Consider the following 25738-nt stretch of genomic DNA (forward strand, 5'->3'; position numbering starts at 1 on the left):
CTTTTTATTAATCATTATAACACCAGTCAGGAGCACCGAAGGCTCGTGTGCGGATTTGTTTTTCTCTGTCTGGGGGGAGGACGGTGTATTGTTGCTGCCATGGCACCGCCATGTCGGCGAACCCCCAGGCAACAGGAAATGTTTAGACTTTTTTAATAGCGAGAGATATATGGTGCGATGACGGAACAGCTCATCAGCAAACTGGTGATCCAGTTGCTTCTTGGAGATCAGGGACACAGAGTGAGACTCATTAGTGTGTGTTTATCATCCACTGTGCTGCAGGATGAAGAATTAAAAGTCAACTAGTGTAAATTATGTAAATTTTGACATCTTTTGCCCCATCTCTTGCACATAATATTCTCAACTGCACTAATGCATTCATTGTTTTATGTTTTTATTTACAGTTTTTTAATTAATTTCTAACACTTTTTAAAATATATGTTTTTTAAATGCTCACGTACTAAAAACACATTTATGTAAATGTGTTTTTGTTTGTTATAAGATCTATCTCAGCAGTGTGTATTTAAGTGTTTTTGTTTACATTTCCTTGTAGTTGCTGTACAATGGTAGTAACTGTAAAGTGTCCCCAAGGTGAACAAATAATGTTTAGATTTTATTGTCTAGTGTTATTATTACCATAATGCATTAATAAATATTCAGTTCATTTATTGCACTGTTGAAACTGCTGGACTGAATTTGGCTGGGTTGTGTATCAATGAATATTCCCAGTGTAGAACATTAAACAAGTAACATTTTAAGTAAAAATAAATTATTCTGATCACTTTATTCATTTTATAAATCTGATTAATAATATTACTGAGGACCTAATTGATACTTAAGTCAAGGATGCCCGTGTCCAGTCCTGGAGAGCTACAGTCCTGCAACTTTTCCATGCGTCGCTGCTCCAACACACCTGGATCAAATCTAATGTCTGCAGAATAGTAGCTCTCCAGGACTGGACTTGAGTATCCCTTTTTTAATGAATAATGAATTGTTATTTTGAATGAGGTGGCTAAATTATGTGCTCTGAATACCAAATACTGAAATGACTTTACTAATAACAATTGTCGAAAGCAGACAGCCTTGAAACAGGAAGCGATGTCTGAACTCTGAGAATGTTTCAAAGTCATCAAACTCAACAGGAAGGCTGAAAAAAGATCAGCGAATGCATTCACAGATAATTCTTGATCCGAGCCATGATGCTTTCAATAAAACCATCCAGACCCGTCATTTCCTCCTTCTCTTTGGCCACAGTAATTAAGCCTTCTACGTCACAGAGTGACAGCACTGCCATCTCCATGGTAACATATCACCTCCATCTGCCACAAAGGCCTCTTGAAGATTTTGGGTTATTTTCAGAAATAAAAGATTGTGATTGCGATACCAACCAAAAGAAAGGGAAAAAACAACATGATGCAACAGTACAAGTTTATGTTTAAGTGTTAATTAAAACAAGGCTTCGTAAAGTATTAAAGAATGATTTATTATCAGTTTATTCCATCCACATTTAAACGCGCAAACCCTGACATTGATAACCCTGGTAAATGTGTTTTATTGAGCATTCAAGGTAGAAATACGTGTGAATGCGCAGAAAGAGATCAGCCCTCTAGATGGCAGCAGAGTCATGAAACAACAATCAACATGCATCTCCAGGAAATGTGGGTTTTTCTGAGAATATCTAAAATTTACTCTTGTTGTTTGCACTTTTTGTCAAAATTACCTGCCTCGAGGGGCTTTTGTGAGTGTTTAATGTGAAATGTGGAATACCTCACATTACATTTTAATCTGAAAGAAGACAAACATGTATTCACAGGATCCAGAGATCACATCTACAACAAAAATATGTTTGTCTGAGGGGACCCCAAACACATTATCTATGAATTTTATGTTCAAATTTTATGTGCAGGGGAAAATTATCCTTAGTGGTGACTCCATCAAGGCCATCCACCAACAGGGGCAGACTGCGTTTGGTTAAAAGGTCAAAGCAACAGAGTCTTAAAGGTTAAAGTCCTGCAGCAGCAGAGAAACATGGCGGCCCTGTCCTGTTGTCCTCTTCAGTAGAACTTTACCATTTTATTATATTCTACGTCCGATGATGCTTTTTCATCCTGATTGCCTGAGCTTTGGAAACGAGAGAGATTATTGTGTGTTTGTGCTGCAGAGGCCAGAGCTCTCCACAGTCATGAATCAGACATTTCTCCCTTTATGTCCTGGTCTCTTGTTAATTTAAACATGCAGCCCTTTCTTAAGGGATTCAGAACAACAGTCAATAGCTTCATGATCTCTCCCTGTCACTCTCTTTAGCACACACACACACACAAAACACTGGGCCCTTCCAGAGGAGGAGCCGCATCCACATGCAGGAAACTTTCTGCTGCTCTGTCTACATCATTTACAGCCACTCTTTACTGCCTGCACAAAAAAATCTAATATTTTTACCAAATGTGTTCCCTTTTTTATATAAATATTTTCCATGTTAATTTTATACTACATCTTTATTTTTGAATTCCTCTTTAGCTGGGGATGCACAAACTTTTTTCATGTTTCTTACACCTCTGTATGAGGCTGCATCTCAGTCTGATGTTAAATTTCTCACTCACAAGTGGCATCTAGTCTTTAATACTAGATATCACAACGACACATGGACAGTATCTGATATCTCTGATCTCTAACCAGTCATAATATAACAGGTTGAAATAGAAAAGGAATCAAACTTGTCCAGCTATATGAGCTGTGTCATGTTTTGCGGCTCCAGATTATTTTTCTTTGGATGAAGAAGGGGTAAAATGGCTCTTTTAATAGTAAAAGTCTCACACCCCCGCCCTATACACCCACCTGGGGCACTTCTGATAGCTCCCGAGAAATGAAACTAACTAGCCAATCACGCGTAGTTGCTAGGAGAAAACAATAAATATTTGGCCAATCAGCATCGCTGAATTTAATGTCTTTGGGGCGCTCAGAATTTCGCCGCCTGCCACGATGCCTGACAGTTTTAGGTTGCTATGGTGATAACGTTGATAGGGACTACGGCAGAGAAGAGGAAACGTGACTGAATTCTCCATCTTTCATGACATTACAGATGATTTTGCAGATGACGGGTGAGCTATAGCTTCTGTTTTATTAGTTTGAACTTCCATATTGGTCTTTTTTGTTGGTTAGCTCTGGTTAGCTAATGGTTCTCCGGATAAATGTCTTTTCTTAATTGTTAATAATAAAGTTGGGCTTGTAATGCTGGACAACATGGCTGAAAAACGTGTCGAGACATAATCTTTCATATCAATCGACATTAATAATTATGGATTCGGTTTTTTCTGTTTGTTTGTTTCAAATATCTGAAATATTGACAAATTAATGGCGTGACTTTCCAGTTCTGTCCACAGTTTTCGCTCCACCCAACTGTTTATTTTTGAGCAGCTTCTGCTCAAGTTACTCAACTGGTTGTTGCTAGGTAACCAAAGAGAGAGTGAGTAGTTGATGTCATAGACATGCATAGTATCCATGTCTATGAGTTGATGTCACCAACTTTGCTTCGCTGGCCTTGAGAGGTTGAGCGGCTCCTACATCCCCCAGAATGCTGTGCGGTTTGTTTGGCGCTGTGACTATTTCATGCTATATCAGCGTGTTTTAGTTCTTTAAAGTAGGAAGGCCTTTACTGTCTGCTGTCAGAATTTAACTTGTTTGTTCAGCTAGACTTCTAGCCAATTATGCATAAGTTTAAAACAGTAAGCTAAATTTTCTACATAATTATGTTGACGGACTAGCCAATTATTGCCAAAAAAAAAAATTAAAGGCTGTTATTGCTTAGGATAGCACAACCATTTATTACGTTTAGGGAGCAAATATTAGTTTCTGCAGGGCCAGATTGATTTGAATAGCTCTCTCCACCTACCCGTGCATCCATTGTACAGGTCATTTTATCCTTTCAGGGTCATGATTAGGAATAGTGCCTGTGTCCAGGAACCAGAAGGAGCAATTTGAATGAAGAACGGGGTGAGAGGAACTCCATCAGCATCCTGTTGTGGGTTGTCAACCATTGCCTGATGATGTTGGAGCGATGGAAACTAACAGATGTCCTCAGCCTCTTCTGCCTCTTCCTATTCTCTAAAAAAAAGTTTTTTCGCTGTTAGAAATTACAGGGTGTTAATAGGCAGTCCTGTGTATAAACGGGTATAAACTGATGATACCAACAGATGATGGCAGGTTTAATACGCCCCTTGGCCAGAAGCTCCATGATGCCCTCCATACCAAAAAATACCATAACTTCATTATTTTCAAATTCTTTAGGATTGTTTATATTCTTAAAAATCCCAAAATATCATTATAATTCACCTGATCTGCACCTATGACTTATATAAAGTACAATGTTTGCAAAATACACATTCATTAAAATAAATACGTATGTGTACATGGTAAATTGACTTTACATCACTTATGTGCAAATGAAATGAATGCAAAAACAATAAATCAATGGAGATTAATGTATAATAATTCTAAGAGAAAATGAAAGACTATTTAGAACAAGTAGCGCTTTTGTAACTTTGTGCTTTTATAAATTGTACGTCATTCATAGCTTCTGCTTTTGTGTAAAAGAACTGCTAATTGTGCCTGCCAATGTGTGGGAGTCAATTACACTGAATTGCCTTAATTCCCCAGATCTTTACCCTGCCTTAATGTGACTATTTAACTCAAATAAATTATGTCTGTTTGGTTTAGCTTTATTAGTTTTCAAACTTTAGAACCAGCTTGGTACATCCATAAGCAGATTATGTATCTACATGTGCAGTACAACTCCAGCTTCCAAAACACTAAATTCCCCAAACATTTCTCTGTCCTGTTATATAAATAACTCATTTTATCTGTGACAGAATTGTCCCAAAACCGATCTTTGAAGAGTGAGGGATGAAGTTAGAGACCCTGTAATGAAGTTTCATCTGGCTGTAAGAGCAGGAAGAAAACGTCTCTCAGGTACAGTACGATCTTCTCCTGAGGCCTGATGGAGTCACTTACAGGGTTTTAGCAGCAAGCAACAACCTGCTGGACTAAACTAATTTAGATTTTCTGATCAATATACAAAACATAATCACATTGTTTATAGGCTGCATCTCTATTCCTGCTGCTTTTTCTAGCTCAACAACTGTAGCTGTAGCGATGGTTCACAGAGTAGAAGAGAGCTAATTATTTTTTGTTGATTTAAAACATTAAAATCAGTCCTGTAGAAATACATTAATGGAAGCATCTCTATTTTTTATGCAGAAGCTTTTATGCATGTCACCAAACAACACCATGAGTGCCTTGACGTTACATGTGGGTCGCCCCAGTGGAAATATGTTTGTACGCCACATGACATAGTCTTTCATAACTCAATTAAAACAACTTGTTTCACAGTATGCTGGTTTTTAATCCAGTTTTATTTTGGTGTGCCTCATGTAAGTGTGGCCTAGTAAACACAACGGTTGCCACCTTTATTCCTGTCACATCGGCGCATTCTGCTTACGTGGGCCTTGCTTGTAGAAACACTCCCATAGCCTGCAAGTTGCTTATAACCCGAGTGTAACACACAATGATCCGTGAAAATAAACAAGACAGAACATGAAGCAAAACACGCCTAAACGCAATGATTTATTTCCCTTACAATCTCTGTCATTACCAGGGATTGTGCAGAAATGACTGAAGCCTGAAGTCTCTCTGAGAGCGACATCAGGCAAGATGGAGACTGCGAATGCGTCTTCCATCATTAACATGACTGGAGGCAGTCACGCCGGCCTCTTTTCAAGGAGCCCATACACAGAAGCGGAGATAGTGCTCATCCTGCTGGCAGCTGGAATCCTTAGTCTGATCACTGTCACCGGGAACATCCTGGTCATACTCTCCATAAAGGTTGGGGTCTTCCTTTTTAAAATTTTTCATAATTAATGAGTTTGACTCAAGCATCCATTCCTGCACACTTTGAAAACATAACCAGACTTAGAGATAAGAATACAGCGTGTGTGCTCCTGTGCAGAAGGATAATCTAATAGGAACGAGAGAACATACATTATACTGCACAAAAAAGATTAGGATCTGACAGCCTGCTCCGTGTCGTTCCTTTAAAGGTAAACAAGAACCTGCAGACCATCAACAACTACTTCCTGTTCAGCTTGGCCTGTGCAGACCTCCTTATTGGGATCTGCTCCATGAACTTTTATGCCATTTTCATTGTGATTGACCAATGGCCTCTGGGAGAGGTGGAGTGCGACCTTTGGTTGATTGCTGATTATGTTGTCAGCAACGCCTCAGTCATGAACCTGCTCCTCATAAGCTTTGACCGGTACTTCTGTGTCACTAAACCCATGACCTACCCAGCATGTCGCAGCACCAAGATTGCTGGGATGATGATTGCTGCGGCCTGGATCCTGTCCTTCGTCCTATGGACTTCCTTAATCATGTCCTGGCAGTTCATTGCAGGAAGGAGATCTCTGCTCTTTACTCACTGCCACTGCCAGTTCTTCTTCAACCCATGGGTGACGTTCGTGGCATCCATCATAACTTTCTACCTGCCGTTGAGCATCATGGCCTGCCTGTACTGGCGGATCGCGAAGACCAGCTACAACAGCATAAAGAGGAACAGCAGGAGAACCTCAGGTTCAAGTTTATCAGAAATTGTCTCCTTCGTCCAAGGGGAAGTGATCGGTTCCACAACCAAACAGGACAAGGAGGAGACTGCAGCTGGGAAGGAGAAGGAAATGTTGCAGCAGCACAGTGTAACTGCACTCTTCAGAGAATCGCAGGCAGACCAAATGGACTCTGCATCAGAGACTGTCAACGCTTCGACTTCCAGAGAACTTAGCTCATTAAGGAGCTTTACAAATGTGAGTAAAATTCCAACCCAGACACCATCTTAACAGAATTCAGCTACCGATTTAGAGAAATCTGAGAGAGGAGGTGTAGTTTAAGTGGCCAACCTTGGAAGCAATCAGTTGTAATTGTAGTTTACTGAGTTTGTGAACCAACAGAACTCAGACTCAAAGATTAAATTCATAGCATCACATAGTAGCTGTTGTAACAAAACAGTATAACTATGAAGATTGTTCTTTGCACCTGCTCCTTAAAATCTTAAATGTTAAACAATTTAAAATCCTTGAATTTTAAATGCTATGCTGAAACCATTTAGTCGTTGTCATTCTGAATAAACAAATGTTAAATTTCTATATCAGTGGTCTGTTATAATATTAGTGGGGTCACTGAAGGCCTGGGCAGCCTTAAGGAGCTGCTGACTTAATTTGGTTTTGACAAAAGTCCAAATAATTTATATTTTCTGATTTGTTGTTTTTAAGACTATCTTTGTGGGTTTAAGTATTGTCGACAATGTCTTCTAGTAACATAACTACCCAGTAATATTTTTACATTTCCTGTCAACATCCTTTAATACAAAAACTCAGTGGGCCGCCGGTGGAACGCCTCGGCGCCTCGACCATCTCTGTAGCAGTATGACAGCTTTATGGTAAAGTGGGTATGGAGAGTCAGACCCTAAAGAGTCTACTATAGTTGGTTTTGCTCAGTTTACACTGCCAAGTTATGACTAAAAACAATTTCTACAATTGTAGTATATGTTTAGAGATTCAAGTTAAAATCTGCAGTAAAAAAAATAGTTAAAATCACATACACTAAGTCATTTACTCCGTTTTGTAGTAGCCTTTAAGCCTTTTTTAATAGTCTTCATTTGTAAATGCTTGACATTTGTTTGAATAGGAACAATTATTATTCATAATACGCTAAATGAAAAACAAACACAACTTTGGAACCTAAAATAGTCAACATGGAAACCTGTATCTTCTCCTCCTCTCGTCCCTCAGGTTTCTGATCGTAATGTGAGGGTGCAAATTCTGGAAAAGTGGAGAAGGAGGGTCAGTACTTGCAGGGAAAAAAAAGTGACGCGCACCATTGTGGCTGTCATGGTTGCTTTTATCGTCACATGGACGCCGTACAACATCATGGTCCTTGTCCACGCACTCTGCAACAACTGCGTCCCAAAAACACTGTGGAGCACATTGTACTGGCTCTGCTACGTCAACAGCACCGTCAACCCCGCCTGCTACGCCCTCTGCAACGACACCTTCAAGATCACCTTCAAGCACCTGCTCCTGTGCCAGTACAAGAACATTCGGGGACGATGGTTTCCTGCCTAGAATGGAGCTGAAACTCATGGACTCCCTTAATAAAAATAAAGGCGAAAGCTGAAACGGCCAGAAGTGGATTCTGTTAAATCATGTGCATTTCTTTTAAATCATGAAAAATTGTGTGTGTGCTTTATTATACTTTAACAAAGACCTGCAACTGTTTTTAATTCCCCCAAGTTTTTTTTTTAGCTCTGCGGAGTCTTATTGTGAGAGTTTTATTTTGTCCCCATTTGCCTGTGGAGTCCATCGATTGTAATGTTGTAAATGTTTAAATGTGTACACCAACTATATGTATTTGAGTCTTGTGACCTGTATTGATTTAGAAATGAAAGTTAGCTGGTCTGGTTGGACATCATAAGCAGCTTCATAATCTCCCAAGTTTTAGTTCTGGAGGTAAACGGTGGAAAAAGAACTGTTGGGCCCTCAAGTGGATCTGAAGCTATTTCATTGATACTTTTGCCCTCAGAAGCTAAATAATGGAGGCCTAAAAATTAAAATTTGGGCTGATTTGTCCTGTTGCAGCTCTAAAAATAAGGGATATCAATTCAAATAAAAAAATTTCCTCAACAGAGATCCAGAGCTCAAGTTTAATCTGTGCTGACACAAGATCTATTAAAAAATGTGGACTTCATAGAGGAGAAAAACAGCCAAAGTTGTTAGAAGTCCTTTTAGAAGTTTGTCACAAGCCACACAGGAAACACAGCAAACATCTGACTGGAGGAGCTCTGGTCCATGAAACCACAGTTTACATTTTTACATTCACACTTTTCTCTTGGTGAAACGTAGCTTAGAGTCGATGATGTAATCCTGAAAGAAAACCTGTTAGACGTTGGTAAAGACTTCAAACTTGGTTTATAAGGTGAACAACAACCCAAAACATGCAACCAGAACCACCTCACAGATGAGCGCCACCTACTGTTGGTCAATCACTATTCCAATAAAAAGAATTAAAGTTCATGGTTGGATTAAGACAAATGTGAAATTTAAGGGCTGTGGATAGTTTTGCAAAGCTTTGCATGTGCTACAGTGCATACTTTTACTGACAAAAGCTCCGAAGTTTAATAATATCATATTAAATATTATGTGTCCGCTTAAGGCTGTCATATTAGTCAGTGCATGTTGAGCCAGCACCGTCTAATCTTCCCATCTTGGTGTTTTGTGTTTGTGTGACAGTCGATCAACATGGGACCTCTATTGATGCTTTTGGGGTTTATTGTAAGCAAAAGAGTCACCATACCTGTTTGTTTATGATGCTTCCCCCTGTTCATGTGGCTCCAGTCTTTCCACTCCTACTGTATTTGGTGCCAATGTTATCAACATCAACACTGGAACAAGAAGTAGCTCTGCAAGTCCAGAGAGAGCACAACCAAAGATCTGTCAGTTCAAATGTGAACAGAACCATTAAGGGTGGGCAGATCGCTGCATCTACAGCTCAGTTCTGTTCTGGGTAAGACACAATTATACTAATCAAAGTTACACTTTTATGGAAGAGGACTCAGATCAGTATTTACCCTGTACACAATACATCAAGGACCAATTATCTGTTCTATGGTTTGTCAAAGTGACCAGATAGTGCTGCTGTTTGGGGTTAACACATGTCTATCAGGAGGGAAATGATGTGGGTAAAGGACGGAGGGTGAGCAAACCTAAGTCACTTCATTCCTGCAGAGCACAGGGGTAATGGCGAAGGAAAAGAAAGATATAGGCAGCTCCTGGGAGGACCTGGCATTACCCGAATACTTTCCAGAACCATACACAGAGGAGAGAGCTGAGGAGGAGGAGGAGGACACAGAAGAAGCTGCCAAAGACAGCGCAGTAAAATGCAGCCCAACTCTGCTGAGGATGCTGAAGGCAGCAGAGAGCAGGTGGACGCCTCGCGACAGAGACAAGGCAGAACCGTCCAAACTGGGGTGGAAAGTCAGCGAGGCCGAGGCTTTGAAGACAAACATGGTGAGCAAAGAGCTTTTTTTTTTTTACTGCCTGCTTAGAATACAATAGTGTAGAACATAAAGTGCTCTTGTAATTGCACTCCTCATGCAGGGAGCGTGGATTTGCAACTAATAAGGCAGTTAATGATTTCAGACACATGCTGCAGGCCTCTAGAAATGTTTCACCACATGCGTCACTCGCTCTCTGATAAGAATAGTCTCTCATTCGAGACTTTTCACTGGTGTTGAGAGTACAAATCAAATGAAAGAAATTATTTTTAATGCTTTTGTAGAAAAAATGACAAAAGGGTTTGGATCTTGTCATGATGGGGCTACATGGCGTTCCTATGCCAATAAAAAGATGCATAATCTTTCATTAATGTGTGATATTAAATATGAATACTAAGTTCTGCAAATTTAGAGGTTTAGATGCATAAAAAATGAGAAAATCCCAGATTATGATGTTCTTGATTATGTCTGCTTCTTATAGATGAGTTCACAATATTTTAATTGAATGGAGATAATCCTGTGAATGTATTTTATGGTATGATGGGCCGTTTAGGACAAAAACTGTGTTTTGTCTCTCACACACTACTAAAGACTCATACACACACAAAATATTAAAATTTCACATATATACTATTAAAATGTCACACGCATACAATTTTTCTCTCACATGCACACAAAATACTAAAATTGCTCATATTCACTACTAAAATATCACACGCAAATACAATTTTGAGTCTTTAGTAATATGTGAGAGACAAAACATCGTTTTTGTCCTAAATGGCCCTCATATTATGGCAACTCCTTAAACACAGTGCTTCCTTTTTGTGTTATCAAACTGAAATGAAGTTTACGTTTAGACAAACTTGGGAAAATCTAACCATCATGTAGTTGAGGAAGGAGATGCGATTTGTGAGCCAGTGATAAACATGATTTGGTGATAAAAACAAAAGGCATATAAGCCCCAGAACAAAAAACAAAAGACCTTATGAAGGTAGTGGGTGAAGCTGGTGAGAGAGTGTGAATTCCTGACCCGCTTTAGGCAGAAAGACTGATTATTCCAAAAGTCACATGAAAATATAAAATAGTTTGCAAATGAGCAGATTAAGAAAAGACCTTAATATTTGGTGACTTGTATTGTGGTCTAATTAAAGTGTTTTGCTAAAATGAGGCTCGCTGCATTTGGAGAAACAAAAAGGAATCATCCTCTTTAGAGCATCATCCAAATGAGGACATATGAGGTTTGGCAGCATCATGATCTGTGTTTTCTGTGAGAGGGACTGGTGCACTACGTGAAACAGAAGGTGGGAATAATGAAGCAACATCAGGCAGGAAGTCAAAATTTTTAGACAAAATGGACAATGATCCTGAGCATCCAACACAAATGAATGGCTGAAGGTCAAGACAGTGTCTTAGAGTGGCTATCGCCAGGGCCGTGTCTACATTTTTTATCTTAGAAAGGGATAGTAGAAGGGCGGCACATTAAAATTGCAGTTTTATGTACATTCCCTTAGATTGCAATGAACAGCATGCCAAGATTTTACGTTAAAAAAGAGAGAAACACTATTCTGTATCCCTCTGTGGGGTACTCAGACTAAACCAAATGTTTCACAGCTCTAGTGAGGGTGGCTTCCCCGGGGCAAGACATGATTTTCAGGAATAAGAACGATTGTAGGCAAAGGAGAAAATACATGTGAGCAAGATGGCCTACAAACCTGCTCTGTCAGGAGGAATGGAGCAAATCTCCATCAAATTATTGTGAGAGGCTTGTTGAAGGATACCAAAGTCATGCAGTTTAAATACCTTTCTACTAAACAATAAGGAAATGTTAGTAAAATTACCTCAAAACTCTCAACATCTCATCATTAAGTCGTTTAAAAAAGTCCAAATCTACGTTCTTCATCAATTTAAGATCCACAATAGTTTCAAACATGTGGTGCAAAACAATTTAAGCTCTTCAGTCTCATTTAGAGTACATAAATAAAGTAGCAGGTATTCTGTTTGTTCCTGAATGCAACAACAGTTTGTGTTTTTTGGGGGTTTTTTCTTCACTGGGCTGGTTCCTTTGTCGCGCTTCTCTCAGCCTTACGGTCCCAGCCTGTCCACGTCCATCTCTCTGTCGTCTCTTTTTCCGTCGAGAGCAGGGTTCTCTCCGAGGAACATAGTCTTATTCATCCGTGGCCTCACGCTAACTCTATCCCTCATATTTTCCTGAGCGTCCTCTGCTTTGAGTCCACAAAGAGTTCACTATTTATCCCCTCTGTCCTCTGTCACCTGTTGGGCGTGGGTGTGACATAAAGTTTTGGCTCTGTGAAAAGTTTCACAGTGTCGGCTTGCAGCTCTGTGGGGCTGTTCAGTGTCACAGTGGGAGCGCTCGGCACAACATGAAGAAAGTGTACAACCTAGTGAACATCTCTAAAGCAAAGGAGCAGGAGACAGTGCAGTCCATCTGTATCAAGGTACCACAGCTGCTTCTTCTTCTTCTCACGGAGGATCAGGGCTTCAAATAGGACAGATTCATAAGCTTTTTGAGTGTTAGTTGTTTTTTTTATATATTGTATATACAGTATATAAAAACACCGCAGAGTGTTGAGTGTCTGAAATGGATTATTGTAAAATGATTGATTCACTCTGAGGTATTTTGAGTTAAAGAATCTTCAGTTCTTTCGCAGCAGCTGGCCTGAATTCAAGCCTTTATTTATTTCTGGACCATTAAGTTACCTTTCAAGCTGCTCCAAGTCACAGCTTAATGTCTTTCTGTGCTAAAGATTAAGATCAAGAGTCCGGTGTTTTCAGGGAATAATAACGGAGGAGATATTCAGGAAAACATGTGTCTTTCTGCAGCATGTCTAAGGAACCCTCTTTAACTTTGATTTTAGCGCAGCAGCAAAGAAGTTAATTCTGATTTTACAAGTGAGAATAAATCCTTTTCATTCATGCATGGTGTTAATTTTGTAACTCTGCTGTGTGTTTTTTTTTATTTGAGGAAAACATCAGAAGAGGGTAAACTGGTTTTATATTTAAAATAAATTTGACAGTCCTCTTCATGATCACACATGTCTTACAGCAGATTATCACCAGGCAGTTCTTCACATTTAATGGCAGCCCTGGTTCTCTTGCATGTTTTGGGAGTTAAAATCATCCAGTCTAGTTTGTCTTTTGCCTTGCTTCAACTGCAGACATGGGAAAATTTATTCAAACTTTGAATATTACTCATGCTTTCATGGTTTTGTCACATCGCTATTTTAGGTTTAGACCTGAACCAAATATCTGGTGAAGCTTTTAGATGCTTCTCTGACACTGTTTTCCAAAACTGAGATGTCACAATAAGAATTGCTTGAAAACTTAAGAGGTTTTATCAAAAATTGACCAAGCTGCAGGGCATGAAGTCAACGATCTCTAATTTTATGAGCAGACATGGATTAATGCTCGGGGAGGAGGATGGCGAGTTCAGGTACACTGAGAATAAAATACCGAGAAGCCAGATGATGGGAATCATAAAGAGGTTCTAGGAATCACAAAGAACATGATTTAGAATAATACAGAAGGTGGGAAGGGTTCACAAATATCACAAAGAGAATGTGGGAAAACGCAAACAATACGGAGGAGTAAGAGGAGTGAGATCAGGAAGACTTCATACTGTACTGAACAAAATAACTCATGAACAAAATCATTTATATCTGAAGGAAAACTCACATCATAGATTTGCACTGCAGCTGTTCAGGTCTTGTTTTTGAAGCAGGTTTTCTCTCTGCTTCAGTCTCGTCTTGGGACATGTGAATCCTTAACTCATTTTACTTTCTAGTTCATTTTTAAGTCGAACTGGGGGGTTTTTTTGACGTAATTTCTGACGTATTTTGCTTTGTCACAGAGATAATGCAAATTCCTTCTGACTGCAGAGTTTCTAGCTGAACTCCACAGTAATTCTCTAAAACACGTGACCCTGATTTAGTTTCTGAAGGTGGGTGTGTCTGTGATGAAGAGTGCATAAAAGTCTGCACCGTGAGGCGAGATGAAATAAGGAGAGGAATAGTAAATGTTTGAGCTTCAGGATCAGGCAGAGAGAGGACATGGCCAGGTGGGATTCATGTGACAGCAGCTCAGCATTTGAGCATGCACAGTGGATGGTGAGCAGAAACAGCTAATGTTGATGAGGTTGTGCTAATTTACTGAGTACAGTCTTTAAGTGACCTGTGGATGTTTTTATGTCTTTTTAAACCCTAGATTATTTCATTTGTCTGTGTCATTTGTTCTCTTTGATTGCAGCAAATTCAGCTCAATGACCAGCAAGAGGAATTCAACAAGCTTCCCACCAAGACTGGACCTCGGCCTCTGTCTCACTCCGTCTCCCAGTTGTCTGCAGACTGCTTCAGTTCAGGTCTGACCCCACATCCTTCACTTGGAAACTGGTGCTCCGAGGATTAGCTTCTCCTTCAGATTAACTTTAAAAGAAAAGATCGTTTGATAAAATGAATCCTTCCAGTTTGCCACTTATCACCGTTCTCAGATGTGTCAGTCACTGCCAGGATTTGTATAGACTTCAAAGTCTTCAACAAGCTGAGGTCAGATTAAAAAGTTACAACCTAAGGGAAATCAAATCCTGAGTAAACCCTGTGACTCTGTGTTGAGGTGAGTCTTTTAGAGTATTTTGTCTTGTTTCTGCAATGCAGTGGGCAGCGTAAGCTCTGAAGATGAATCCCCTCCCCAACAGAAGCCACAGAAGACCTCCAAGGGCCTGACGGACTTCTGCATCAAAAGCATCAAGCAGGCTGCCTTTGGGCGCAAAGAAATAGACATCGCTCAGCAAGGTGCAACAAATACATTTCATGCAGCCCTCATTCGTCATTTCAGGGAAAGTTGCTCAAATGGAAAACGGGAACAGACTTCTTTATGAATAACTATGTGTCCCGAACGTCAGGAATGCCGGCTCTGATGATCCTGAGGAAAAGAGCAGGTGGAGAGAAACCTCTGGCTGGAGCCAAAGTCGTGGGATGCACACACATCACTGCACAGACAGCGGTCAGTTCGGCACAAACTGCAACTGACTGAGTAGTTCAGCAGTTTAACTGCTTTAAGGGGCTTTCATCTAGTCCAGTAAAACTTTTGTATTTGTTCAGAAAATCCCACAGCAGGTTGAATATGCAAATATAAAAATGTTAGGGTTTATACTGACTATTTTGGATAATGTAATTTTGAAGAGAATTTAGATATTCTAAATTGTTGCTTTTTCGCCCTTCAGACTTTATTCCTGTAAGTTTAACAACATAAATCAGCATTTCTGCAGAGCAAAGATGATTCTTTGGTGAACAGAAAACCTTCATCTGATTGAATGCTTCATCCTTGTATTGTTTTTGTTAGAAAGTGAGGTGACTACACAATGTATGCACCAAAAGTTTAACTTTTTTTCTGTTCTTTACTTTCTTTTAATTTGTTTTTAATTAACAATTCCTGCTGTTAGGTTATAATTAGGTGATTTTTTTATTCTAAAAGTCAGGCAGTAATCAAACTTTGGGTAAAACTAGTTAAAGTGAGCTCAACTTCTGTGGTTTATGTGTTATTTTATTATTTGATAATGAAACAATAATTCACTAGAGCCAGGATGATTTGAACACATTTTGCACATTTTGTGTAAAATGAATGCCCAAACTGGAATTACTCCTAGATTTAATGTGTTGAAGCAGAAAGAAATCATTGTGTGTTTTATTATTTAAGCTTAAATCAGTAAATTCATTTTAACACCATCGATCCAGCCAAAGTTGCAATACCGTAATTCCGCCACACTTTGCGCTTTCTGAAAAAATCCAAAGGTTTCTGAACGGGGGGAGGAGGCGTTGCGCTTTCCAGTCATATCGGGTTATTACGGTATTTCACTCCAGGGAGTTGCGCTCCCCGTTGCAGGGAGTGAAATTAATCTGTGGTCACTCTTTTAATAGACGGTAAAAAAAAAAAAATAAATAAATAACTGTTGGATATTGAAAATCCCAGTTGTTGGGCAAATATATTTACTCACAGGACATTTAAAGAAATAAAATAAGCGAAAAATATCCAGTCTGACATTTTAAATTTAGGACATGTAGGGTTAAAAAAAAAAAAAAAAGCATTTAAATGATTGAATACAGTAAATATGCAATAACCACGTCGATGTATCATTGTGTAGGTGTTAATTGAGACTCTGGCAGCGTTGGGGGCTCAGTGTCGATGGGCCGCTTGCAACATCTTCTCCACCCAGAACGCGGTGGCTGCTGCTCTGGCTGAAGGAGGTGAACCCCAGTTACATCAACCCCAGTTACATCAACCCCAGTTACATCAACCCCACACGGTCGTCTCCCTCTGTTTTGTCATTTCGTGACCTCGCCCTCTTTGTGGCTCGGTGTTCGTCAGGAATCTCGGTGTTTGCCTGGAAAGGAGAATCGGAGGATGACTTCTTGTGGTGTATAGACCGATGCGTGGCCGCTGACTCCTGGGAGCCAAACTTGGTATGTTGACTCGCTGCAAAACATTTGAGTCTCGTTTAGTTGTGTCTACTGACTTCTACTCTTTAAGTCAAATAAAGTTAGCCAATTTTAATTTTTGAACCTAAATGTGTGAGTTTGTGAAAGATAAACTTGCAGAAGTAAGTTGTGTTGACTTTCTTTTATTAATTTTGTCAAGCCTCCAAGAGTTGAATAAATTAGAGTTTTTAGGTGAGCACTTTAAAAAAACAGAAAGAAGAAAAAGACAACTAACTGGGAACTATTTCCCAGAGTGCTTAGCGGCATGTTTTTGTGTGTTACATTCTTTTGTGTTATTAAGGCTAAAGTTTATTTTAATGCAATTTTCACTTTGCAAAGCTTGAGGATAATGTTCTGTTCACACTAAATGTTTTTGACCAGAATTCATTGTAATGTTTATCAGCTCAGACATTTTGTTCATGCAATTTGAAACAAGGATTTACATTATTCTAAAGGAAAATAAGTAGTTATTTTTAACTTGATATTGTGAGTGAAAATAATAGAGAAATGTGTGCTCTTTAACGAGGTCAGGGCAGGTTTTTTTTCTTGCACATTGTGAAATAATTATTTGGTTTAAATCACAGCAGTAAGTTAAAACTCACAATTTAAGATTAATGAACTTATAAAACAATGTTTAGACAACTTGTCTCTTGTTGTTAAACTTCATGAACTTTCATTTCTGAGTTAAAACCAAAATAATTTTCTTGTTGACTTAAATTGCGTTTTCAAGGCAGCAGGTGGACTTTCATTTTCAAGTTAAACCACCTTTAAATGTTTTACAGTGTTGTTGAAAATGCCTAATGGGGTTAATTAGACATTTCTGATTTTAATTTGTTTTTTTAAAATGATTTTCTAAGGCTATTTGGCCAACAGATGGTCCACTTCATAGTCCAAATCTGCTTTTCCTGGTGAAGTCTGGCCAACATGTTCTGAGTGATATTAGCCACACCCAGGCTAGATAAGGGCCACTCAGGCCAGTAAAATGAAGAAACAACCTGAAGAGAGTCTGTCTGACAACATGAAGTAGGCTAAACAATCTCAATAAGCAGCGTTTTATATCCTCATCTGAAGAAATTTAAAAACATGAGAAACTAAGTCATTGACGTTTGTCTGTCTGGAAAGGGATACAAAACATTTTTATGGTTTTGAGACTCCACTGATTCACAGTGACAATTATAATCAACTGGAGAAAATATGAGAGCAGCTAATTTACAAAACTTATAAAAAAACAACATCAGAAAACGTCACACCAAGAGTCAGAGAAGGTGGAAGAGCTCCAGTCTGGTGGTGCTTTGCCTTCTTCGGGACCTGGAAAACATGCCATACAATGAATCATGGTTTCTACTATTAATTGTTGAAAGAGAATATCCCTTTCATCAGTTAGTGACCTCAAGCTCAACACAACCAGATCTTTTTCTTCACAGCTCTGAAACTTACTCAGAAACTGCTGTTTGTTTTTTTGATCAGATCACTAGCTAGTTTAGGGAGTGTTTTCCACTACGCCAGGACGAAAGCTCCCATTCAACAGTTTCCACAGGAAATACTGGCTGAGTGCATTGCTGTGTCATATTGTAACTCACTAAACACACAACAATACACAACAATTGTCAGATCACTTCATAGGATGTTGTGCTGATGTGGCAACAATCCATCTCCAGGACATAAAAATGGTTGAACTCTTCCCTCGCTTCTCTAGCTTTAAGTTTTGAACAGCCAGACTTTCCCGTGTTATTATTTTTGTGGCCTTTATTAATATTTCTCCAGGCTGATAATTTTGAAAGTTTTTTCTTCCAGATTCTGGACGATGGCGGTGATTTGACCCAGTGGATCTACAAGAAGTATCCGAGCCTGTTCAAAAAGCTCAAAGGCATTGTGGAGGAGAGCGTGACGGGCATCTATCGGTTAGTTTCTCCAGACAGCGTGGATCAAGTAATCAGAATCCAGTCCAGAGCAGATGTTTCTGTGGGTGTTTCAGGTTGTACCAGCTGTCCAAAGCCGGCAAACTGTGCGTCCCTGCCATGAACGTGAACGACTCTGTGACCAAGCAGAAGTTTGACAACATTTACTGCTGCAAGGAGTCCATACTGGACGGGTAAGGAGTTGTGTTGTGACCACAAACAGGTGGGGTGACTTGCACCGCAATAACCCCAGCTGAACTCTTCCAGGTTGAAGCGAACAACTGATGTCATGTTTGGAGGAAAGCAGGTGGTGGTGTGTGGATACGGCGAGGTCAGTGGGATAAAAACGTGCTGGATTTTTCAATAAAAACTCGAAATCTTTCAGCAGCTCAGCCAACCTCTTTTGTCCGTGTTTCCTCGCAGGTCGGTAAAGGCTGTTGCGCCGCTCTGAAAGGACTGGGCGCCGTCATTTACGTGACAGAAGTGGATCCTATTTGTGCCCTTCAGGCCTGGTATGACAAGAGGAAGCTTTTATGAGTCAGGACGGGAAATCTCCCGCCCTCTTAAACGTAATGAACGAGTGTTTAAAACAAACCCTGTCATCCTCCTCTTCCCAGCATGGATGGCATCAGAGTGATTACACTGAGTGAAGTTATCAGACATGCAGACATGGTGATCACCTGCACAGGTACTACTGACCTCTTCTTTTAATATTTTTATGTAAAAATGACATAAGGAGAAATTTGAAAAAGGAATTCATAAATGAGCATTTTCTAATTTTATTAGGATAAGTATCTCTGTGCGGTTTCACACCCGTCACTTTTCTAATACTTTGCTATATTAGAGCATAGGTGTGATAGGTGTGATAGGGGGTCGAACTCAATTTATTTTTGAGCCAAATCAAGATCATGAATGCTCTTAATGGGCTGGTTGTGCCAGAATCTATTGCTAAAACCTGTTAACGAACTATTGAAATCTAAATAAATTCTTAAAATTAAATAATATTGAACATCTTTTCAGTCCCTCTAGGATTTTGCAATTGTTCTTTTATTTATTTATTTATTTTTTGCAATAAAAATCAAGGTGTTTGTGGTACTAATTTTGAAATATTTGTACTTTTGTATGATGGGAAATAAGACTTTTTATTACTCGCTGTATCGTTATGGATTATAAATCAAGTAAAGCTCAGGCAGATGTTTAGTAGAAGTAAGAAATACATCCACCGGCAGGTGGGAGTAAACAATTACTTGGATCCAATATTTTTCACCACTTTTGGCAAAAATCTGTAATAAACTCACAGCTATGTTTTAGTGCAAAAAAATTCAGGGATTTGTTGATTCTACGTGAATTTCCATGATTTATGAAATTTGGCATTAAACAGATAAAAACTGCTTTGACTTGATTGATAAAATAATGTTTAAGCACACTGTTATCTTTTTGACATAAAAAGCTATGGTGGGCCAGATTTGGCCCCCAAGCCTTGAGTTTGACACCTGTGGCATAGGGCTTAAATCCTGGGGATTATTTTTTATGGAGGTTGCATGTTGTCTCCAGGTATTTTCACAGTAAAAAACATACCTGTAATTAGTAATAAAAATACACAAAAGTTTGTTTCGGATATGACAAACCTGAAGAAATATAAATACTTTTACAAGACAGTGCATTTTGCCATTTCCTTCAAGGCAACAAGGACGTGGTAACTCGGGAACACTTTGACAGAATGAGAAGCGGCTGCATCGTCTGCAACATGGGACACTCAAACACTGAGATAGATTTGGTAAAAACTCTCTGAGACTAAATCTTGTTTGTGTTTGTGAACATTCGAGTGTTTGAGTGCGAGATTTCCTCTTCTTAGGCAAGTCTGCGGACCACAGAGCTGAAGTGGCATCGAGTCAGGCCTCAAGTGGACCACATCATCTGGCCTGATGGCAAGCGGGTCGTCCTCCTGGCTGAGGTGACGAAGCTGTTTCTACCACGATTATTCACCGCTAGCGCAGCCTGTCTGTGTGCGATGATGGATCTCTCATATTTCTGAGCTTGACAGAAGCCCTGTTGAACATGCGGAGACAGCTAACCGTCTGAAAGCAGGCGGATCAGATGTGTTTTGATCAGGAGGGAGAACCCTGCAGTAATGAGACGGCAACCAGAGATGCTGCCCATGCGGCTGGACTCTGGCTTCATCAGAGGTTCAGACAAGGACTCACCTCTGACCCCACAGTGGGAGATAGAGCTGAAGGAAATGTTATACCTTCAACTTTCTAAAGACATACTGTCAGGATTTTGATAACTTGTAAACATTAACTATGGAAAATTACAATCTTCTTTGTCCGTAGAGTTTATGGTAGTTCAAACTTTGACGGTCCGATCAGAAAGTTGGGTTCCTTAACCCTGAAGTTCAGCTTAGACATTTTGAATGATTTTGTTGCTGGATTTCTTCTATCAGGGAAGGTTGTCAGCTGCAATCACAGGGAAGGAACATAAAGCGGCTCAGAAACGGACTGTAACCTTTACTTACGATGGATGTCTAGAATCTCCTCCCTCAGATGATCTTTACACAGCATTTGGGTTTTTTTTCTGGTCCATGTTCAGTGTTTTTTTTTTTACTATGCTGAATAACTGATGATAAATGGACTGAAATTAGTACTGACCACTCACATTGCTTTTACATGAGAGCCACATTCACCCATTGAAACATATACAGCTCTGGAGAAAATTAAGAGCCTGCTGCACTGAACCCCATTGAAAACCTCATGGTTTTTCCACCAAAAATTGATTTCTGAACTCTTCAGAAATCATTTAAATAAATCATCAGGTTAAAACATTAGAATTGTTGTTTCTAAATAAATATGAACTTGTTTTCTGTGAATTATTTCAGGTCTAAAAGCTCTGTATCGTTTTTGTTATTTTGACCATTTCTCATTTTCTGCTAATAAGTATTACATTTTTGCTTTGAGTCTGGGAGACATGTTGTCAGTAGTTAAAATAAATAATGGTCATTTTACTCAAACATATAACTATAAAGAGTAAAATCAGAGAAACTGATCATTTTAAGTGTTTCTTAAATTGCTGTACATAGATAAGATGACAAAAAGCTTGAAGGCACAAGACATGGAAACACTAATGCGCAGCACTGTGTATTCAGATTTGCTTCACTTTATTATTATTGTTGCTGTTGTAATCATCATCATAATTATTATTGTTAGCATCTGACATGTTTTCTATTTCTTATTTAAAAATTTTTGTGATCATTTTATTCTTTTATTCACTCTAGTGTTGTTTTTCCCTCAGGGTCGGCTGCTGAACCTGAGCTGCTCCACTGTGCCGTCATTTGTCCTCTCCGTCACAGCTGCAACTCAAGTATATCACCTGTTGTTTTAATTTTTTTAATCTTAAGTTATATGTCTAACTTTGCCTTCAACTTCCCGGTGGTGTGTTTCAGGCTTTGGCTCTAATAGAGCTGTACAACGCCCCAGCAGGGCGGTACAAACAGGACGTTTACCTGCTGCCAAAGAAGATGGGCGAGTTTTATCTTAATACTGAACATACATATGTCAGGTCTTCTCAACATTTAATCTGAGATCTAAATACCTACATGTTCGTTTGTACTTCCAGATGAATATGTAGCCAGTCTGCACCTGCCGATGTTTGACGCTCATGTAACAGAGCTGACCGATGAGCAGGCCCAGTACCTCGGCATCAGCAAACACGGACCCTTCAAACCCAATTATTATAGGTAATATTCACCCTCACACTCTGAAAATAGATAACATAAGGTAATGTTTGACTTACATTTTTCTTCCCAATAGATATTAATCAAAGAGATAATTTGGCTTGAAAATCCATTCAACACCTCCTACCATGAGGCACTGGCGCCCCCTGCAGTCACATGCACTGTACTGCTGTTGTGCCGTGACAGCCTTTCATTTATATTTTATTTTATTTTATTTTTTGTTTTTGTTTCTTTCAGTCACATTTCTGTGTCCAGAATATATTATCCACTAAATTTTGAATTAATTATTAAAATAAACAGACATTTGTTAAAACTTTTTCAAACAGACTGGACTGTTTTCATCAACTTTTACCCACTGGGAGGCGACAAACTTGTTTTGGTGAAATCAAAGATGCACATCTTCATAAGATGTTTCATTGTGTTTATGTCTGTCACAATCTGCTTTTGGTGCTTACTTTCTGAAAATATCAACTATATAAACACATATTCACACTCTGGACACATGAGTTGAATTTCAGGACAAAAGAATCTCCATAATACAATTTTCTAACAACCAAATAAACCAGTAAAATCACCTCTAAAGTGACGGAAACCAACCTGTGTGGAGAGAATGGGTCAGTTTGGCTGATCTGCAGAGATGCAGCTTGAATACTGAGCTATGATTCATATTTTCAAGGTCAAGTTAATTGATGAAGCACATATAAAAACAACTGCCACAAACTAAAGTGTTGAGCAAAAAATAATGATCAAAACAGCAAAGATGAGAAAAATAAGAGTGAATAAAGTGTATAAAGTGATGGAATGAATAAAAAACTCCTGGCTCTCTGAGCAGAGATGTAAAAAAAATGTAACCTAAATATGAATGGCTTTGCATTTGTTTTGCATCCTAAATGAATGTAAAAATCCATGTTCTCCTACAACATTTATGTTGATGTTAAAATCCATCCTGTGTTTTGTTTCAGAGTAAAATGAAAAGTTCGGAGGATGCATTTCAGTTTCTGGGTCATGTGTCGGTTTTATTTTCTCTACACCTTCAAAATAAAATACAGTCAACCAGACATTTTACAATAATATTTTTGGTCCATCTCCTTTAAATGTTCCCAAACAAAACAACCTCTAATTTAGTGAGAAACATCACTGACATTAAATCCCTCGTCTTGAATTCAACAAATACTAAGCAACAGAAGTGGTTTAACATTTTCTTAAAACTCTTAGCAGGAACATGCACAACTAAATTAAAAATTGTGAAACCATTGCAATAATCAAACATTTTTAAGTTCATATTTATCAATTTAAAAGCTGAAATTATCAAAAATGTGCATGATGCAACATTACCATTAAATCTGCTCAGTTTGAATAAATTCCAGTGCGTAAAATATTAACACTTTTTAAATACTGTGTTCCTGTTAAATACTGGATTTCATTTACTTCCTGCTGTTCAACAATATGTCTGACTTTCTATTTTTCAAACCCATCCTGCTTTTTAAGTGACTAAAATTTGATTTGTCTTGCTTACATCTCCCTTCAAGAGATCTGTTTTATTTAAATCGTAGTTTTAGCAAAAGTTTGTATTTTGTTTTTGTCCGGTTTTTAGCAGTGGACAAAACTTTGTCAGAAGTTTTTCCTCCACAAAATGAACACTACAGTCCATGCAAGGGACACAGCAAAGATGTGACGGAGAGATGATCTGGTCGAAAATGCTGAGTGCACGTAGTGAAAAACATGGTAGTGGCAGTATTATTCTATGGGGATGGAGTGGGAATGCTTTTCTGCTGACACTGCTTGAAATGCTACACCTTCAACCGCAGCATTTCAGGAGCTGGATACAAATTTAACCCAAAAGGAGGAAATTAAAACCAAATATTTACTAGGTCAAATGTCAGAGTTATCCCATCATTTGTTAGCATTAGCAGACATTAAAGTCTGTGGCTGTAAGATACCAATCAGATCGGCTTTATGTTACGTTTATTCCCACTTTAAGGTTTTTTTTTTTTTAAAAAGACCAGCATCTCTACAACATCTGCTTCCGATTAAAGAAACAACAACCTGACATCATTATTTATATAAACTTTGATATATTTTTAACCCAAAATTCAAGTATTTGTGCTCTAGTTGAGCCTAAAATATCTTTATCTTCATTTTTTACCTGTAACCTGTGTAAACTGAATTAGTAATTTCAATTAAAGGTTACTAAGCGTTTCATGAATTTCCAGATTTAGGTGTGTTTGGAAATGCATAGCAACATATATAAGTTGGATTTGTAACCCAGTGACTCGGATTAGGTTTCCCATAAACTCCCAGATATTTATTCTGCCTTTGCGTCCAGAATCGTCTCTCTGCATCAGTTTGGATTCCTGCAGGTCGCGACATAATTAACTGTATTCCTGGAAAATCCAGCTGGTCATATGACAGCTATCCGTTTTCCTTGATAGTCTGCCTCTGCTCATGAAGTCCTAAAAATACCCCCCGGATTACTGTAATCCAGGGACGGGAAATGTGTGTTGGTGTGTAAATACACTGAAGCACCACATCTAATTTGGGTAAGTTGGTTAATTTTTAGCCACAGCAAGGGTACAGAAATAACGCATCTGCAAAAAACACTTTCTGTCATATTTTTTTCTGTCTTTTTTTGCTTTCTGATAATCCTAAAAAAAAACATATTTTAACTAATTTTCTTCAAATAGCAAATCTCCAGAATCTCATCTTTCTGACAGATGATGACAAATTGACAGCTCCACCTTCAGACGCTTCTCCTTTATCACCTTCTTGTGAGGATTTAAAAGCTATGAAACATCTGATACTTGCCGTCGAGCTGAAATTAGCGTAATTGCCCTATAATGTGACAGATACAATGATATACAAGCCAGGAGAACAGCAGAGACAACAGCAATTAGTGTGTGAGATTAATGAGGAGCTCCATTAACCTCCACACCCAGACTAATCTAATGAAACTCCAGTGTTACCCTCATCTCGGAGAGAAAAGGTGTGATAGTGTCGGCTACTGGTAATCCACAGCCTGGTGCTGAGTCTGAGGAAGACAGATGGTCTGCGCTGTGCAGCCTGTGCACGGCTGCACCAGTAAGCCCCGTTTGTGGGCATTTTCAGCAACCAGGAAGTATCGAGATTTGGTCCTTGCCTCCTCCTGTTTAGGGGGATTCTCCCTAAAGAGCTTTGATGCCTCTCCTGCATCACGGCAGGGTCTAATCACCCGTACCAGCTGTCGGCGAACAGGCCTCACCTCCTCCTTCGCTCTGCTTGCCACCACTTAACCTCACATCCTCTGCAGGCGGACATAATGGACTCTGTGAGTGTCTGCAGTGAAACATGATGAAGAGACATCAGCTGGTGAAGCTGACCACTTCAGGAAACCTGCACGGGGCAATAAGCTGTTGTTTCCTTTAGTTTGTGTCTGAGTGTTCATTTGAAAGGTTTAGAAGTTTTGATCAAAGGAGCTGGGGAATCATTTAAGCAGCAAAAGTCATTTTAGGAGTGTCTTCTGTAACGATGATGGCAGTGAAAACATGTGTAG

The 25738-nt window shown here is 39.0% G+C and overlaps 2 protein-coding genes across 4 annotated transcripts; both read left to right on the forward strand.

Annotated features, from left to right (window-relative positions):
* Positions 1–2977: 2977 nt before the first annotated feature.
* LOC114151799 (muscarinic acetylcholine receptor M2-like) lies at positions 2978–8273 on the forward strand. The gene is made up of 5 exons (XM_028029209.1): positions 2978–3098; positions 4866–4965; positions 5651–5877; positions 6093–6848; positions 7833–8273. Exons 3-5 carry the CDS (start codon positions 5707–5709, stop codon positions 8163–8165), a joined length of 1260 nt encoding a protein of 419 aa, XP_027885010.1. The 5' UTR covers positions 2978–3098; positions 4866–4965; positions 5651–5706; the 3' UTR covers positions 8166–8273.
* A 1520-nt stretch (positions 8274–9793) lies between these two features.
* Positions 9794–22526, forward strand: LOC114151363 (S-adenosylhomocysteine hydrolase-like protein 1). 3 transcript variants are annotated; one of them, XM_028028529.1, is made up of 17 exons: positions 9795–10106; positions 14357–14468; positions 14761–14898; positions 15009–15109; positions 16248–16350; positions 16472–16566; positions 18376–18482; positions 18557–18673; positions 18747–18810; positions 18903–18991; positions 19097–19167; positions 20162–20256; positions 20335–20433; positions 21768–21836; positions 21919–21997; positions 22092–22212; positions 22286–22526. In XM_028028529.1, the coding sequence occupies exons 1-17, from the start codon at positions 9837–9839 to the stop codon at positions 22290–22292; spliced, it is 1737 nt and encodes a 578-aa protein (XP_027884330.1). In that variant the 5' UTR covers positions 9795–9836; the 3' UTR covers positions 22293–22526. The 3 variants fall into 3 exon arrangements, with proteins under 3 accessions (XP_027884339.1, XP_027884330.1, XP_027884346.1); XM_028028545.1 differs by lacking the exon at positions 9795–10106 and adding an exon at positions 12465–12549; XM_028028538.1 differs by lacking the exon at positions 22286–22526 and having other exon boundaries at positions 9794–10106; positions 22092–22216.
* The last annotated feature ends 3212 nt before the right edge of the window (positions 22527–25738 follow it).

The sequence above is a fragment of the Xiphophorus couchianus genome, chromosome 2 (assembly GCF_001444195.1).
Source record: "Xiphophorus couchianus chromosome 2, X_couchianus-1.0, whole genome shotgun sequence".
Classification (NCBI taxonomy): Eukaryota; Metazoa; Chordata; class Actinopteri; order Cyprinodontiformes; family Poeciliidae; genus Xiphophorus; species Xiphophorus couchianus.